The 15301-nt window shown below is 47.6% G+C and overlaps 1 protein-coding gene across 1 annotated transcript; it reads left to right on the top strand.

Annotated features, from left to right (window-relative positions):
* Positions 1 to 2508: 2508 nt before the first annotated feature.
* Positions 2509 to 12420, top strand: LOC134352791 (uncharacterized; the record flags this gene model as incomplete). The annotated part of the gene is made up of 2 exons (XM_063060260.1): positions 2509 to 4837; positions 10637 to 12420. A coding segment is annotated over one exon (2319 nt), but the record flags the coding sequence as incomplete, so codon positions are not given.
* Between the last annotated feature and the right edge of the window lie 2881 nt (positions 12421 to 15301).

Raw genomic sequence — 15301 nt, forward strand, 5'->3', positions numbered from 1 at the left:
GGGAGGGATGGGCCAGGAGGGAGATCAGTCCCTCCCCACTGATCTCCCTCCTGGCACTTATCCGTGTAAGCGGAACAAGTGCTACACATGCCCTTACACTTCCTCTCTTACCACCATTCAGGGCCCCAGACAGTCCTTCCAGGTGAGGCAACACTTCACCTGTGAGTCGGCTGGGGTGATATACTGCGTCCGGTGCTCCCGATGTGGCCTTCTATATATTGGCGAGACCCGACGCAGACTGGGAGACCGCTTTGCTGAACACCTACGCTCTGTCCGCCAGGGAAAGCAGGATCTCCCAGTGGCCACACATTTTAATTCCACATCCCATTCCCATTCTGACATGTCTATCCACGGCCTCCTCTACTGTAAAGATGAAGCCACACTCAGGTTGGAGGAACAACACCTTATATTCCGTCAGGGTAGCCTCCAACCTGATGGCATGAACATCGATTTCTCTAACTTCCGCTAATGCCCCACCTCCCCCTCGTACCCCATCTGTTACTTATTTTTATACACACATTCTTTCTCTCACTCTCCTTTTTCTCCCTCTGTCCCTCTGAATATACCCCTTGCCCATCCTCTGGGTCACCCCGCCCCCCGCTTGTCTTTCTTCCCGGACCTCCTGTCCCATGATCCTCTCGTATCCCCTTTTGCCTATCACCTGTCCAGCTCTTGGCTCCATCCCTCCCCCTCCTGTCTTCTCCTATCATTTTGGATCTCCCCCTCCCCCTCCAACTTTCAAATCCCTTACTCACTATTCCTTCAGTTAGTCCTGACGAAGGGTCTCGGTCTGAAACGTCGACTGCACATCTTCCTAGAGATGCTGCCTGCCCAGCTGTGTTCACCAGCAACTTTTGTGTGTGTTGAGAGAAAAAGAATATGTGTATATAAATAAATAACGGAAACCAACAGTTTACAAGACACTAACACAAATAGCCATGAGTAATCAACAATTAGCAGAACGGCCACATGCATAACCCTTAAAAATCAAACTTAAATAAATGTGAACATATGAACAGTCTGTATAATTTTCAACAGAACAAGGAGAGCAGGAAAGGCCATTTAACGGATGTTGTGCAGGATGGTTAGGGTATGACACCGGAGTGAGTGAGTTTTGTTGAGAAACTGGACCGCTTCGGAGATGACGTGTGGTTCTAGTGGTGATGGACTTCTAGCGTCTCGCTGATGTCAGTTCGGCGATTAGATGACTGCTGGGGCGGGCAATTTTTTCAGCTTTTTTTCTTCGCTCTGACGATTAACATGTGGGTAGCTGACAGTCAATGATCTTCGCCGCTGAGCAGGCCGCTCGCTGCAACCTGGACTTGGAGAGAGAGGAGGCGGCTGGAAACCAAACGGTGATAGCGGTGGTCACAACACTCTCGATGATGGGGCTGACTAACAATTCACCAGGACACGCCCTGAGATGTTAATTTTCCTAAACTGGTTTAGGAAGAACAATCTCTGCTGGCCTTTCGTAGGGATGACCGTAACGTGCTTGTCCCACTTCAATGTATTGGTAATGGTAGTCCCCAGCCATCTGAATGATTCGATCAGACACAGCCTGAGCACTGATTTCCAAGGGGGAGGAGGTAGGTAATTGTCGGTGGAAGTAAACCTTCATTTCTACTGTCTTGATAGCATTAAGCTCCAAGTGGTTATGAGCGCACCATGCGGCAATCTTTAGGATGTTAATAGATTTGTCTGTGGAAGTATGGTATAAAATGAGAACGGGGCGGGGGGGGGGGGGTGGGGTGACAGAACACAGCCCTGGGGAGAGCCTGTGCCTATTGACATTGGATCGGTCAACTAGGAGCCCAGCTTTACATCCTCTTTCCTTCCTGTCAGGAAGGTCGTAATCCATCGACAGGTACTGTGGGGTACAATTAGTTGGGTTACTTCACTGTCGAGCAACTCCGGAACAATGGTGTTGAAGGCGGAGCTAAGATCGTCACGGGGATACATAAAACAAATAACCTGGCAAACAGTTGGCCGAATTAAGACACCCGATTATCAGAATATTTACTGGCGATTTTTCAACTCCTTCTGCCGGTCTCAAGTCCAGGTTTCTCTGTGGTTTCCCCGAATTCCGTTGGTTTATATTGCACACGAAGGTTAAAGCAAGGGATACAGGAAGCTCATGCCTACATCGCTACCTACAATGCTCCGCGCTCTGGAAACTGCTCTACTCGCCGGGGCCAACAGGACGCGCATGCGCGCTAGTGGGCCCGCAGTGCTTCCTGGGCCGAGCTGGCGGCGGGACCTTCGGTAAGAACCAGACCGGGAGACTCCCCGGGGCCCGGGAGTGCCGGCGGAGGGTGGGTGGTCAGTGAGCGCTGGCCGGGACTGCCCTAGCATGGTGGCATGCGGCGCTTTTGGAGCCAACACCGAGTCTTCCCCCCAGCCTGGAGCTCCTCCTCGGGCTCGGGCCCTGATGCAGCCTCGGTGTTGATTGAAGCCCCGGCCGAGTTCTGGCTGGGGAGGGACCGACACCAGGCTGCGTGACCGGGAGGGAGTTCACCCATTACCGCCCCCGCCCTCATCTCGACAGCAATGAACCCACTTCAGTGCTCTGAATGCGGGAGGTACTTCAAGAGACCCAGCGACCTGGTGAAGCACCGACGAATTCACACCGGTGAGCGGCCGTATACCTGCTCCGAGTGCGGGAAGGGGTTCACTCGCTCGTCTGATCTGCTGAAGCATCAGCGCGTTCACACCGGGGAGAGGCCCTTCACCTGCCCCGAGTGTGGGAAGGGGTTCGTTCAGTCATCCCACTTGGTGAGGCACCAGCGAGTGCACAACGGCGAGAGTCCGTTCACCTGTCCGACCTGTGGCAAGGGCTTTATTCAGTCTTCCAACCTGGTACGGCACCAGCGCGTTCACAACGGGGAGAGCCTGTTTATTTGCTCCGAGTGCGGTAAGGGATTCACTCAGTCGTCCCATCCTTTGATACAGCAGCAAGTACGCCTTGGAGAGAGGCCGTTGACCTGTGCTCAGTGTAGGAATGGATTCACCGGGGAGCACTTCTCAATCCCTCAGGTTAACCACGTTGATAAGACTCAGCAACTCCTCCCAAAAAAATGCAAGGAAGAAGAACAAAGCATGTGCCCTTCTCCAGGCGGTTCGCCTGCTTTTGTGGAGCAGAATACAGACGATGATTATATTCACGCAAGTGAGGGACTGTTCGCTTACCACTCTGTGCGCCATGGGCATGGTTTCAGGTTTAGTGATTGTACCTCACAGTTGATTAAAAAGCTTTACCAGCCCGAATCTTCATCCGCATGGACAAATTCCGAGGAAATTATTTGCAACGTCTTGGCGCCCTTGTCAACCGAAGAGGTACTGGCTGATTTAGACCAGTGTTCATTTATTTCACTTAGCTTGGACACGTCAAACAAGGAAGATCAAAAGCTGTTCCCGGTCCTGGTGCGTTACTTCCTGCCAGTGACCGGGGTCAAAACGAAAATCATCGCGTTTACCTCGCGGCCAGGTGAAACGTCGGACTTGCAAAGCGAATTTCTCCTTCAGCTGATCAAGAGCAATAATCTCGGCGAGAAACTGGTGGGGCTCTGCGCGGACAACGCCAATACGAATCTCGGCGGCACGAAGCGCGCTGGGAGGAACGGCGTGTGGCACAATCTGCAGGCCCACCTCGGCAAGGAGATCTTCAGCGTGGGTTGTGGGACTCGCATCATTCACAACTGTCTGCAGACAGCAGCTGACTCACTCCCGCTCGACGTGGAGTGCTTTGCCGTGAAAATTTATAAATACTTTCATATTTATACTGTTCGTACAGAGGAGCTGAAAGACTTCTGCCGATTTGTGAGCCTGGAGTACTCTAAGTTGCTGGAGCACGGCAGCACACGGTTCCTTTCCCTGGGCCCGGCACTCGACCGGATTCTGTTGATCTTTGAGGGGCTGAAGGTGTATTTTCTCTCTCAGGAAAAGTGCCCGACACTGTTGAGACACATGTTCAACAATCCCTGCACCAAGCTGTGGCTTGCTTTCGTGAGTAAGCAGATCGCAATCTTTCAGAAGACGGTGGAGGCCATTGAGAGGAACGATTCCTCGGTGATGGAGGTTGCCCTGCAGATCCGAGCCCTGCGAGAAAACTTGGTGGAGGGGCTCAGGGAAAAGTTTGTCACCTCGGACACAAAGATCCTGTTCCAGTGTCTGGTTGAGGATGGGGAAATCACTGAGGAGAAGTTCTACGGTGCCGTGGAGAACTTCTTCTCGACGGCGGTGAGCTACCTGGATCGGTGGAGGTCGGCCTTTGAGTGCGCGGAGCTGCTGGATTGGGCCTTGCTGAGGAGTGTGCCCAAGTGGGAGGACATTCAGGGCAGCCTGGCCACCTGCCAAGCCAACATCGCCTCTCTGCGCGTGATAGACAAGAAGCGCCTCTTCGAGGAATGGGGGAATTCGAAGCAAGCCATTTCCAGACTCCTGCCTGTCTGGAACACCGAGAAGCTGCCGGCCTCCGAGAGGTGGTGCCACGTTTTCCAGGAGATGCAGCGGAACGGGTTTGCGTACTCGCACCTGGCAAAGGCCGTGGAGTTCATACTGTGCCTACCGGGCAGCACAGCCCCCATTGAAAGACTCTTCTCAGCCATGAGCACTGTCCTGTCGCCTGACAAGTCACATCTCAGTATTCCCACAATGAAGGCCATCTTGCTGGTGCAGGTAAACTTTGACCTTGACTGTTTGGCCTTCTACGATAAACTGTTGAAAGACAAATGGACGTTACAAAAAATTGCTTCAAAAGACAATTACAATGCCCAGGAAGCCTTGCACTGTAAAGAAGAGAAGGCCAGCTCTTCCAAAGAGCAATAGCTACCAAACCGTAAGTACTGCCACATCTCGCTTTCTCGTCAAGTTCAAGTTTATTGTCATGTGTACGGCCAAATGAAACGATGTTCCTCTGGGACAAGGTGCAAAACACAGTAGATACATCGCGTACCGCTGCACACATCACATCACATACCGTTACAATCTGCCACACGCAGTCACAAAATCAAATAAAGACATGATCATATAGAACACCGAACGCAACAGCAGATTCTTCGGCCCACCAAGTTGTGTCTACCTTTCAACCTACTCCTAAGGTTATAGGCATCTGTTAGTCTCATGAGACCATGGATTTGCGCCTTGGAAAGTTTCCAGGTCGCAGGCCTGGGCAAGGTTGTATGGAAGTCCAGCAGTTGCCCATGCTGCAAGTCTCCCCTCTCCACGTCACCGATGTTGTCCAAGGGAAGGGCATTAGGACCCATACAGCTTGGCACCGGTGTCATCGCAGAGCAATGTGTGGTTAAGTACCTTGCTCAAGGACACAACATGCTGCCTCGAGCTAGCGACCTCCAAATCACTAGACGAACGCCTTAACCACTTGGCCACGTGCCAACACATCAAACCTTTCCCTCCTACATAGCCGTCCAGTTTTCCATCTACTGTCTCCCAATCTAAGTTGTTCCCTGATGTCCCTAGTGTATCTGGCTCATTGTTGCCAGAAACCTTTCCACAAGATAAATGGTTTGTTCGCTCTGACCAGTTATGTACAGTGCCTTGAAAAAGTATTCAGCCCCCGACCCTTTGTTGACGTGTCTGAGTACTACAACCAGGGATTTTGACCAATTTAACTGAGAATTTTTATTTGTGAATCACATGCTCCTTTTTCCACAGTAGAGCCCAGAAAAACAGGGAAAATTGTAGAGCGCGAAAACCTAAAAATTCAAAAACTGAGATGTCAGCGGTTCAAAAGTATTCATCCCCCTTTGCTCAGAACTAGATGAACCACGTCTCACAGCTATTACTGTCAGTAGTCGTTTTGGATAAGACTATTAGCCTGGTACAAGGTGAAGGAGAAAGATTTGCCCATTCATCCTTGCAAAATTGCTCGAGCCGTGCCGGGTTAGCTGGACAGCGGTGGTGAGGTCTTGCCAGAGAAGTTCGATTGGGTTAAGGTCAGGACTCCCGGCCACTCGAAGACATCAATTGCCTTCACTGGAAGCCACTCCCTGGTTACTCTGGCAGTGTGCTTTGGGCTGTTATCCTGCTGAAAGACAAACTTCCTCCCCAGTCTAAACTTTCTGGCAGAAGCTGGCAGGTTTTTATCTAGGATCTCTCTATATTTATCTCCCAGTATTAGATTTATGCCACCTGTGCTGCTTTAAAAGAAAGATATTCCTTACCCGTAAACACTTTGCAAACATCACCTGGAAGATGCTGTAGAGATGTGGAAGAAAGTCTTGTGCTCAGATGAGATTAAAGTGGAACTTTTTTAGCCTCAACACAAAACGGTATGTGTACATAAATCTAATACTGGGAATCAGCCAGTAACACCTTCCCTTCTTCAATGTATGGCGGGGCTAGCACCATACCATGGGGATGCTTCTCAGTAGCAGGGACTGGAAATTTGGTCAGGATTGATGAGAAGATGAAAGCTGTTAAGTGCGGAGTGATCCTGGATAAAAACCTGCCAGCCTCTGCCAGAAATTTCAGACTGGGGAGGAAGTTCGTCTTTCAGCAGGATAAGGACCAAATGCGGACTGCCAGAGCAACCGTGGAGTGGCTTCAAATGAAGGCCATTGATGTCCTTGAGTGTCCCGGTCAGAGTCCTGACCTTAACCCAATCGAACGTCTCTGGCAGGACCTCACCATTGCTATCCACCGCCACTCCCAAACTAACCTGACACAGCTCGAGCAATTTTGCAAGGAGCAACGGGCAAATCTTGCTTCATCACATTGATTTCTCCAAAAAGACTGCTGAGTGTAATAGCTGCGAGAGGTGATTCAACAAAGTACTGAGCAAAGGGGATGAGTACTTTTGAGCTGCTGATATGTCAGTTTTTAATGCTTTACAACTTTCCCTGTATTTTGGGCGCTACTGTGCAAAAGGATTATGTGACTCTCAAATAAAAATTCTCAGTAAAATTGATCAAAATCCCTGGTTGTAATACTCGTGTGAACAAAAGTTGGGGCTGAATACTTTTTGAAGGCACTGTACATCCTCACATTTCAGTATCATTCTTGTAAATCTCCTCTGCATTGTCTGCACCGCCGTCGTAATGTTTCGATGAAATAAAGGCCATTCGCAGAGCTGTGTAGTCTTATTGAGAACTGATAGGTTTGTAAACTTTTCAGTGCAAATAAACATAGAACCTCACATCGACACTCAGTGAACTGAAATTTCAAAGACAAAACTAGACAAATTAAGTAGGAGTTTGTTTAAAACAATCAAAACAATATTAATAGAATCTATTCACACTGCAGACCTGAGCTAATTTTTGAAAACTTTAGCTCAATGGTTCAATTTAGTATTGGAGATTGTATACAACCTGAAATTCTTACTCTTCACAGACATCCACAAAACAGTAGGGAAAAAAATTCCTGAAGTATGAATGACAGAAAACATTAGAACCCCAAAGCACCCCTTCTCCCTCCCATGCACAAACACCAGCAAAACCACTGACCTGTCCCCTTCCCCTCCCGCTTGCTCCAGCACAAGCATCGCCCCACCACCATCACCCACCACGCAAGCAATAGTGAGTCCCCAAAGGGACCATGATCCTGAGTCCGTCAAAAACTACTGTCCATCCCAACACTTCAACATCTCAGACAGACCCTCTCTCTCTCTCTCTAATGAGGGAGAGAGATACGCTCCTGCCCCAGCAGACGAGAGGGAGGTGAACAGCTTGCTGTTTCGACGTTACAGTCTGCAGCGTCGCTTATTCGAGATCCCCTGTCTCGAAGGCTTTCTTTCAACAACGCTGTATGTTGTGAAGGCAGTCAGACAGAGATCAATCAACTAACATGATACCTGACATGCTACAAATGGCTCTGGTAGAATTAAAATAAATCTTCATTGAATCTGTCATTTTCTTTGCAGCTAATTGTAAATAGACCATTCATGTATAGAATCTCAAATTCATTTTCCTCTCCCAAACCCACAAACCAGTTTGCAAGACTAATTGAGATCAGCTGACAGAGTGGTTAATGTAAATGGGGAATCGGCTCCACACGAGAGCAGGAGCAAATGTAATCAACTCCACACGAGCAGGAGAAAATCAGCGCACTCGCACGTTAAAAGAATCAATGATTTCATAAACCGTGGAGTTGGAATTGGCAAAATGACATTAGAAGTTAAACACAGGATTCCTGCTTAGAACTCAAAAGTTCAAAGTAAATTCATTGTCAGTACCTTCTGTACCTAATAAAGTGGCCACTGAGTGTACGTTCGTGGTCTTCTGCTGCCGTAGCCCGTCCACTTCACGATCCGACACTCAGAGATGCGCTTCTGCACACCACTGTTGTAACACGTGGTTTTCTGAGTCACTGTCACCTTCCTCTCAGCTTGGGACTATCTGGCCATTCTCCTCTGACCTCTCTCATTAAGAGGGCATTTTCGCGCTCAGAACTACCCCTCATCGGCGTCCTCCTCCCTCTCTGTTTAGTATCGTCAGGCTCTGATTGGCAATTTCTGCCAGGGTTCTGGTTTCCAGTCTGACGGCTCAGCAGATTTTCCTCAGTTGTATTCTGATGATGGGTAGAAGGTTTGTGTTTCGCTGCTGTGTTCTTCACCAGCTACACCTCGTGGAGACTGCTCCTCAGCTGCGGCACGCCGTCCCAGTTTTCAAAATTCAGATTCAAAGTTCAGACTAAGTTTGTTATACGTGTCACTCTCAGATTCACTTTCCTACAGACGTTTACAGGAAAATAAAGAAATACAATAGAATTTATGAAAAACTCTACATAAACAAAGACTGACAAACAAGCAATGTGCAACAGAAGACAAATCATACAAATAACAAAGAAATACAAAGTTTCAGTCTCATTTACAGCACAGAAACAGGCCCTTCGCCCATCTAGTGCAGGCTGAACTATTAACCTAGTGCCATAAAACACAAGCTCCCTCACCCATCTGTTTATCCAAACTTCTGTTAAATGTAGAAATCAAAACTGCATCCACCACTTCTGCTGTCAGCTCGTCCCACACTCTCACCACCCCCGTGAAGTTCCTCCTTATCTTCCCCTTAAACATTTCACCTTCCACTCTTAACCCATGATCTTTAGTTCTAGTTACACCCAACCTTAGTGGAAAAAGCTGCTTACATTTACCCTATCTGTACCACTCATAATTCTGACTACCTCTATTAAATCCCCCTCATTCTCCTATGCTTCAGGGGATAAAGCAGCTACTACTACGTCGACTCAGGCCTAGGGGGCCGGCGTCAGGCTCCACTTCTCCCTCTCCCTCATCAGTGTGTTCAGTTCATCTACATTAGCCGCGCTGCTGTCTTCTAGGAGCGTGTTGACCATAGTCTTGGGAGGGTGCCCAGGGTTCATCCTCCCATGCTTGGGCTCCCATATGATGACTAGGCTGGCAGGTAGCTCAGGGTGGCAGAGACAGTGCCCCGCTAGTTGCAGTGTTCTTGCCTCGATTTTAGTGGTGAGCATCGGTAGGTTGATGTAGAGCTCGACGTTCGTCATGTGCTGTTGCCAACTCACGTCAAGAGCCATCCGGAGCATTCGTGTATAGCAACCACCTAGAGACTTTCACATCGTCTTGGTGAGTGTCCACGTCTCGCATCCGTACGTGAGAATGGACTCTATGACTGCTATGAAAATCCTCTTTTTAAGCCCTCTGGTCAGGTTCGACTTCCAGATTTCCTTCATGTCGTTCATAGCCCTCCACGCCAGCGCCTTCCGTATCTTTATGTCCTTCTCCGAACTCATCATTCTTGACCCGAAGTACTTATAGTCAAAGACTTTCTTAATGGTATCATTCTTTACAGTCTTAAGAGTACTTTCGTCACAGTTAAACGCCATGTACTCTGTCTTTTTAGCGTTTAGGTGAAGTCCAACTTTATTGCACTCAGTTTCCACTCAATAAAGCCCCAACCTACTCAACCTTTCCCCAGAACTCAGGTCCTCATTCCCGGCAACATCCTTGTAAATTTTCTCTGCGCTCTTTCAACCTTGCTAATGTTAAATAAATAACACTGAGAACACGAGTTGTAGATTCAGCAGTTTGGCATGATGTTGCTAAAACTGTTACCCTGTCTTTAGACATCAACAAATTCCACTGTTGGTTTTCAGAGCTTCAAATGCACAAATTCCTCTGGCAGTTCATCATTCCAGGATAGGCACGTGTCTGCGCGGTGAACGAGCTTTGTAGCACCTAACGTAGGGTTTCTCAGGGCAGCCACAGTTGTCGTGAGGCTGGCCGGCTGTATTCGAGCACAACACCATTTTATTTTGATGCCACTTTGCTTGTTTGTCAGACCCCCAGCTCCCAGGGCATGCCCTTTTCTCACTGTTACCATCAGGTAGGAGGGACAGAAGCCTGAAGGTACACATTCAGCGATTCAGGAACAGCTTCTTCTCCTCTGCCATCTGATCCCTAAATGGACATTGAACCCATGAACACTACCTCACTTTTTTAATATTTGTTATTTCTGTTTTTGCATGATTTTAATCCATTCAATATACTTGTACTGTAATTGATTTACTTATTTATTATTATTTTTTCTTCTATATGATGTACTGCATTGAACTGCTGCTGTTCAGTTAACAAGTTTCATGACACATGCCGGTGATAATAGACCTGATTCTGAACCCCTGTTTATTGAAAAATTTCTTTCAGGAACATAGATGTATGCCAAAATCAAGTTATGCTTCATTGTGAGATGCAACTGATATTGGGAGTCAAGTCAGAAAAGAAGGGAGAGTTTGGCACCCAAAGTACGGGACCGTTTGGATAAAACTGGGGAGGATGGTCGCCATTTTAACATGGCCACCCCATCCAGGAAGATCACACGGGGACGGGTTTTGTTGGTGTGAGAAGGATTCACTTGGTCATTCGGCCAGGTAGCGAGTTCCTACCGGAGAGAAGTTGCGAATTCAGGAAGAGGTTCACTTGTACTCTCTCCACGGTGAGGGGAAGGATGAACTAATTATGATGGTACATTGTGAGGAGGGACTACCGCGGGGAAGGGTTTTCTGCCGACCTGCCATCCAGCGACGCAGCAGCCAGTCCGCACGGGGAGAGGCTGTTCATCTGCTCTGAATGCAGGAGCAGATGCGGCCATTCTGCAGAGGCTTCAGTACGTCGTAAGAATGGAACGCTTGGCGTGTGGATATTTCAACGTGGCAGGGGCACAGTTCTGTAGTTGCTGCCACGGTCGGTGGCTGCCCGGGTTGAATGCTGGTCATCCGTGGTTTGCTCTGGTTGGGACAACGGGTCTGAAGTTTTCTATTCGGTACTAAGTTAGTGAGTCAGCCTGGGCAATCAACCCCAAGAGCTGCTGGAACCCCAGCCACATCAGCTGGGGAATTGGGTGAATTTAGGTGGTACCGATATTAATGGATTGTTATATTAAAAAAAAATCGGGTTCATTCATGAAGCTCAAAGAGAGGAAATCTGCCTCCCTTCCCCGTAATGGTGATCCAGCCCAGGTTGGTGTTAGTGGGGGTGGATGATAATTCCAGATGACTGGGCTGCCCCAGCACCATCCCTGAACAGCCACCAAGAGAGTATTCAGATTTACAAATATATATTCAACTTTAAAAGCCCTTTGGTCGACAATATTGTGCTGACTTTCTGACCTATTCTAAGATCAATCTGACCCTCTACATAGATGTACATGGGAATATAGGTGTATGGGGTATGAATGGGATCCGGGATCAGCCACGATGGAATGCTGGAGCAGACTCAATGGGCTGAATGGCCTAATTCTGCTCCTATGTCTTATGGTCTTGTATCTCTCCATTTTCCTCTTATCCGTGTGCCTAACTAAGTTTCTTAAAAGCCTCCAATGTATCTGCCTCCATCACCACCCCTGGCAGAACGTTCCATACACCCGCCACTCTCTGTATATTAAAAACTTCCCTCTGACATCCTTCTCCAGTTTCCTCTCATCCCCTTGGAGTTTCCACCTTGAGAAGAATTCCCTGATGTGTCTGCCTCTGGCACCACCCAGAGCAGGGTGTACCACACCCCATGGATATCGGACATGGGGATGGGATACGCGGGTTCCGTCTGTAACAAGTGGAGTTGAAGTTGCTGTCCATGAATCAACATCTGCTGTCCCCTTGTCCCCAGGACCAAAGCAGATAAGTGGAACTGATCTGGTTACAAGGTGTTCACAAACTTGTCCCATTGTAAAATACTTGGAGATCTGACACAGTTGCATGAGGTTTAAGTGAATTTATAATCCTGCACTGGGCATAAATACTGCTTTGCAAACTAGCACTAAAATTATACTCTTGTCCCCAAATTTTTTTTTAATTCTTTACAACCTGTATTTTGAAATGTAATCACTTGAAAAAGTATTTTTTTAAGAAGACTTTGAATTTCAGGTTCATGTGTGTTTCTATCAATATTTAGCACTCTGTACAGTGTTTATCAGGTTCATTAAATAATGTTTATGCTGCTGCTTGGTGTGGTGTCTGCGGGGGCTCTGTCTGTCTGACCGGCTGGTCGGTCAGCTGCTGCGTGGCATTACCGAAGGTGAGGTCTTCAACGAGTGCGGAGGTTTGAGCCTCTCGCTGGTAAAGGATCAATAACACTGCGAAATGGCCAGCTGGGGAACGTTAACATTCGCTGGCATGCTGAGTATTTCCAGTGCTTTTTATCTGGGTGAAAAAAGGAAAGGGTGGATGCAGCATCTACAAAAGATATCTTTTGAATACAATGGACAAAAGCTCATTGTAGTAATCCAGGAATCACAAGACTGAGAGTTCTCTTTGGTGGGGGTTAATACGGTTCAAAGATTCATTTTATTATTGAAGTGTGTACACACAATACAACTCTGAGATTCATCTTCTCCAGGTAGTCATGGAAGACTGGAAGTCGTTGAAAAAAAAAGATATCAACCTCCCCCGCCCCCTCCCCCGGCATGGAAAAGAAAAAGAAATGAAACTCACAAAGCCCAAACCCACCAAAAACAGATTGCCCACCAGGACAATTGACAGAAAGCAGTACAAATAAATGCAACACACAAAGATTGCTGCAGGAACTCAGCGGGCCGGGCAGTCTCTGTGGAGGGGGAATAAACAGTGGATGTGCAGTGCTGCCTGCCAGGCTCTTGCGCACCGCTGATGGAGGGCGGTGCCTGTGTGTGACCGTTTCTCACTCACTGTTCCTGAGGGAAGGCTCCTACATTTGAGTGATCTCTCTCTCTCCCTCGAATCTGTCAGAGGGTGATACTGAGGTTCTGCGATTGATAGACTAGACTGCAGTTCAGATTGGGCTCTTTCAGTTTCACATTTGGTATTCTGTGTTTTCATCCATTCTTCCTTGTTGCTGTTTGCGCAGTTATTTTTGCACAGGGATGTTGGTTTGGGGGTTGATGTCCTTGTTGCTGTTTGCACAAATTTTTGTTTTTTTACTTGGGGATTGGGGGTTGATGTTCCCGTTTTCCCGTTTACGTTTTTTTTTGCGCAGAGGGGTTGATGTTACTGTTTGTGTGATTTGTTTTATTGCCCAGGGGGTTGGGATTTGGGGTTGATGTTCCCATTTTCCCGTTTGCGTCATTGTTTTTCTTCTGTGCAGAGGGGCTGAAGTCCCCGTTTGCATCATTTGTTTGTTTTTTTTTGCGTGGGGGGGGATTGGGGTTGGGATATACTTGTTACCGTTTGCACAAGGTGTGTCTTTTTGCACGTGGGTGTTGATCTTTTTCTTTGAAAGGCTTCCACGGTTTTCTTAGTTTCATGGCTGTCTGGAGAAGACGAATCTCAGAGTTGTATACTGCGTACATACTTTGTTAACAAGTGGACCTTGGACCTTGAAGACTACGTGCAGCTCTATGAAGCTCGGGTTAGACCACAGTTGGAACATTGTGTTCTGTTCTGGTCACCTCATTACACGAAGAACGAGGAAGCTTCAGAGAGGGTCGGAGGATATTTACCAGGATGCTCCCTGGACTGGAGAAAGGGTTATGAACAAGCCAGGGCTTTTCTCTTTGGAGCAAAGGAGGAGAGGTGACTTGATGGAGATGAAAAGATGATGGCCGTAGATCGAGTGAGCAGCTCGGGTCTATTCCCCAGGATGCAAATGGCTAATATGAGAAGGTATAATTTTAAGGTGATTTGGAGGAAAGTATAGGGGGATGGCATGGCCAATGGAACTGGTAGAGACAGATACACTGGGGACATGGATGACAGAAAATGGAGGGCTATGAAGGAGGGAAGGTTTAGATTGGAGTAGGTTAAGAGGTTGGCACAGTGGCTTGGGGTGGCGGGTGGAGATGCGTCTTACACCACGTTTGGTAGAGGTTCTCCTTCCCTGCAGGTCACGCTGGGACCCGGTGTAGCACCTGCTTTACCCCCTCCCCCCGGGTCGGGATCAGGTGAAGCCATGGGAGCAGCTGGTGCATATCACAAGTCCTGGTTATGCGACCTCTGACAGCTGGGGTCACCCGTCTTGTAAAGACACTGCCCAGGAGAAGGCAATGGCAAACCACTTCTGTAGGAAAATTTGCCCAGACCTGTCACAGTCGTAGATAGGGGACTGTGACCGCCCACACCATACAACACACTGGTGGATTGAATTGACTTTATAACTTACATCCCTCACGTACATGAGGAGTAAAAGTCTTTGTGTTATGTCTCTGTCTAAATGTGCAATTTATAATTTGTAATAAATATATACAACAGGACAGTCAATATAGCATAGAAATATAATTGTATCAGCGTGAATTAATCAGTCTGATGGCCTGGTGGAAGAAGCTGTCCCGGAGCCTGTTGGTGCTGGCTTTTACGCTACGGTACTGTTTCCTGGATGGTAGCAGCTGGAAGAGTTTGTGGTTGGGGTGACTCCACTCCCCAATGATCCTTCGGGCCCTTTTTACACACCTATCTCTGTAACGAAACGGCATGTACTGTTCTATGGTGTTGGGCTGGTGGATTCAGTGTTAACATAATATTCTAATACTGGAAGGAATTAGGAAAATAAACGATACAAATCATAGAATCGCTCTGGACAGAAACAGGCCCTTCAGCCCATCTAGTAATCACCGACCATTGATACTAAGCCCTTTATATTCTCCTCATATTCCCATCAACTTCTCCCAGATTCCATCAAATGCCAATACATTAGGGGCAACTTACAGCGCTCGTGAAAATTCGGGTCAATAATCTTTCACCAGACTAATATTTTTAAGCTGAGTGGAAAATGTCTCTGTGAGGAAAGCGAATAAATTGCATTAGTATTGTTAATTTTAAAAAGTAATCAATCCAGCTGCTCACTTCCTTATCTCTGCACGCTGTCATTTTACTCTTTAATAATAATTTATTCAAAGACCTTTGG

Source organism: Mobula hypostoma, chromosome 10, assembly GCF_963921235.1.
Source record: "Mobula hypostoma chromosome 10, sMobHyp1.1, whole genome shotgun sequence".
Taxonomy (NCBI): Eukaryota; Metazoa; Chordata; class Chondrichthyes; order Myliobatiformes; family Myliobatidae; genus Mobula; species Mobula hypostoma.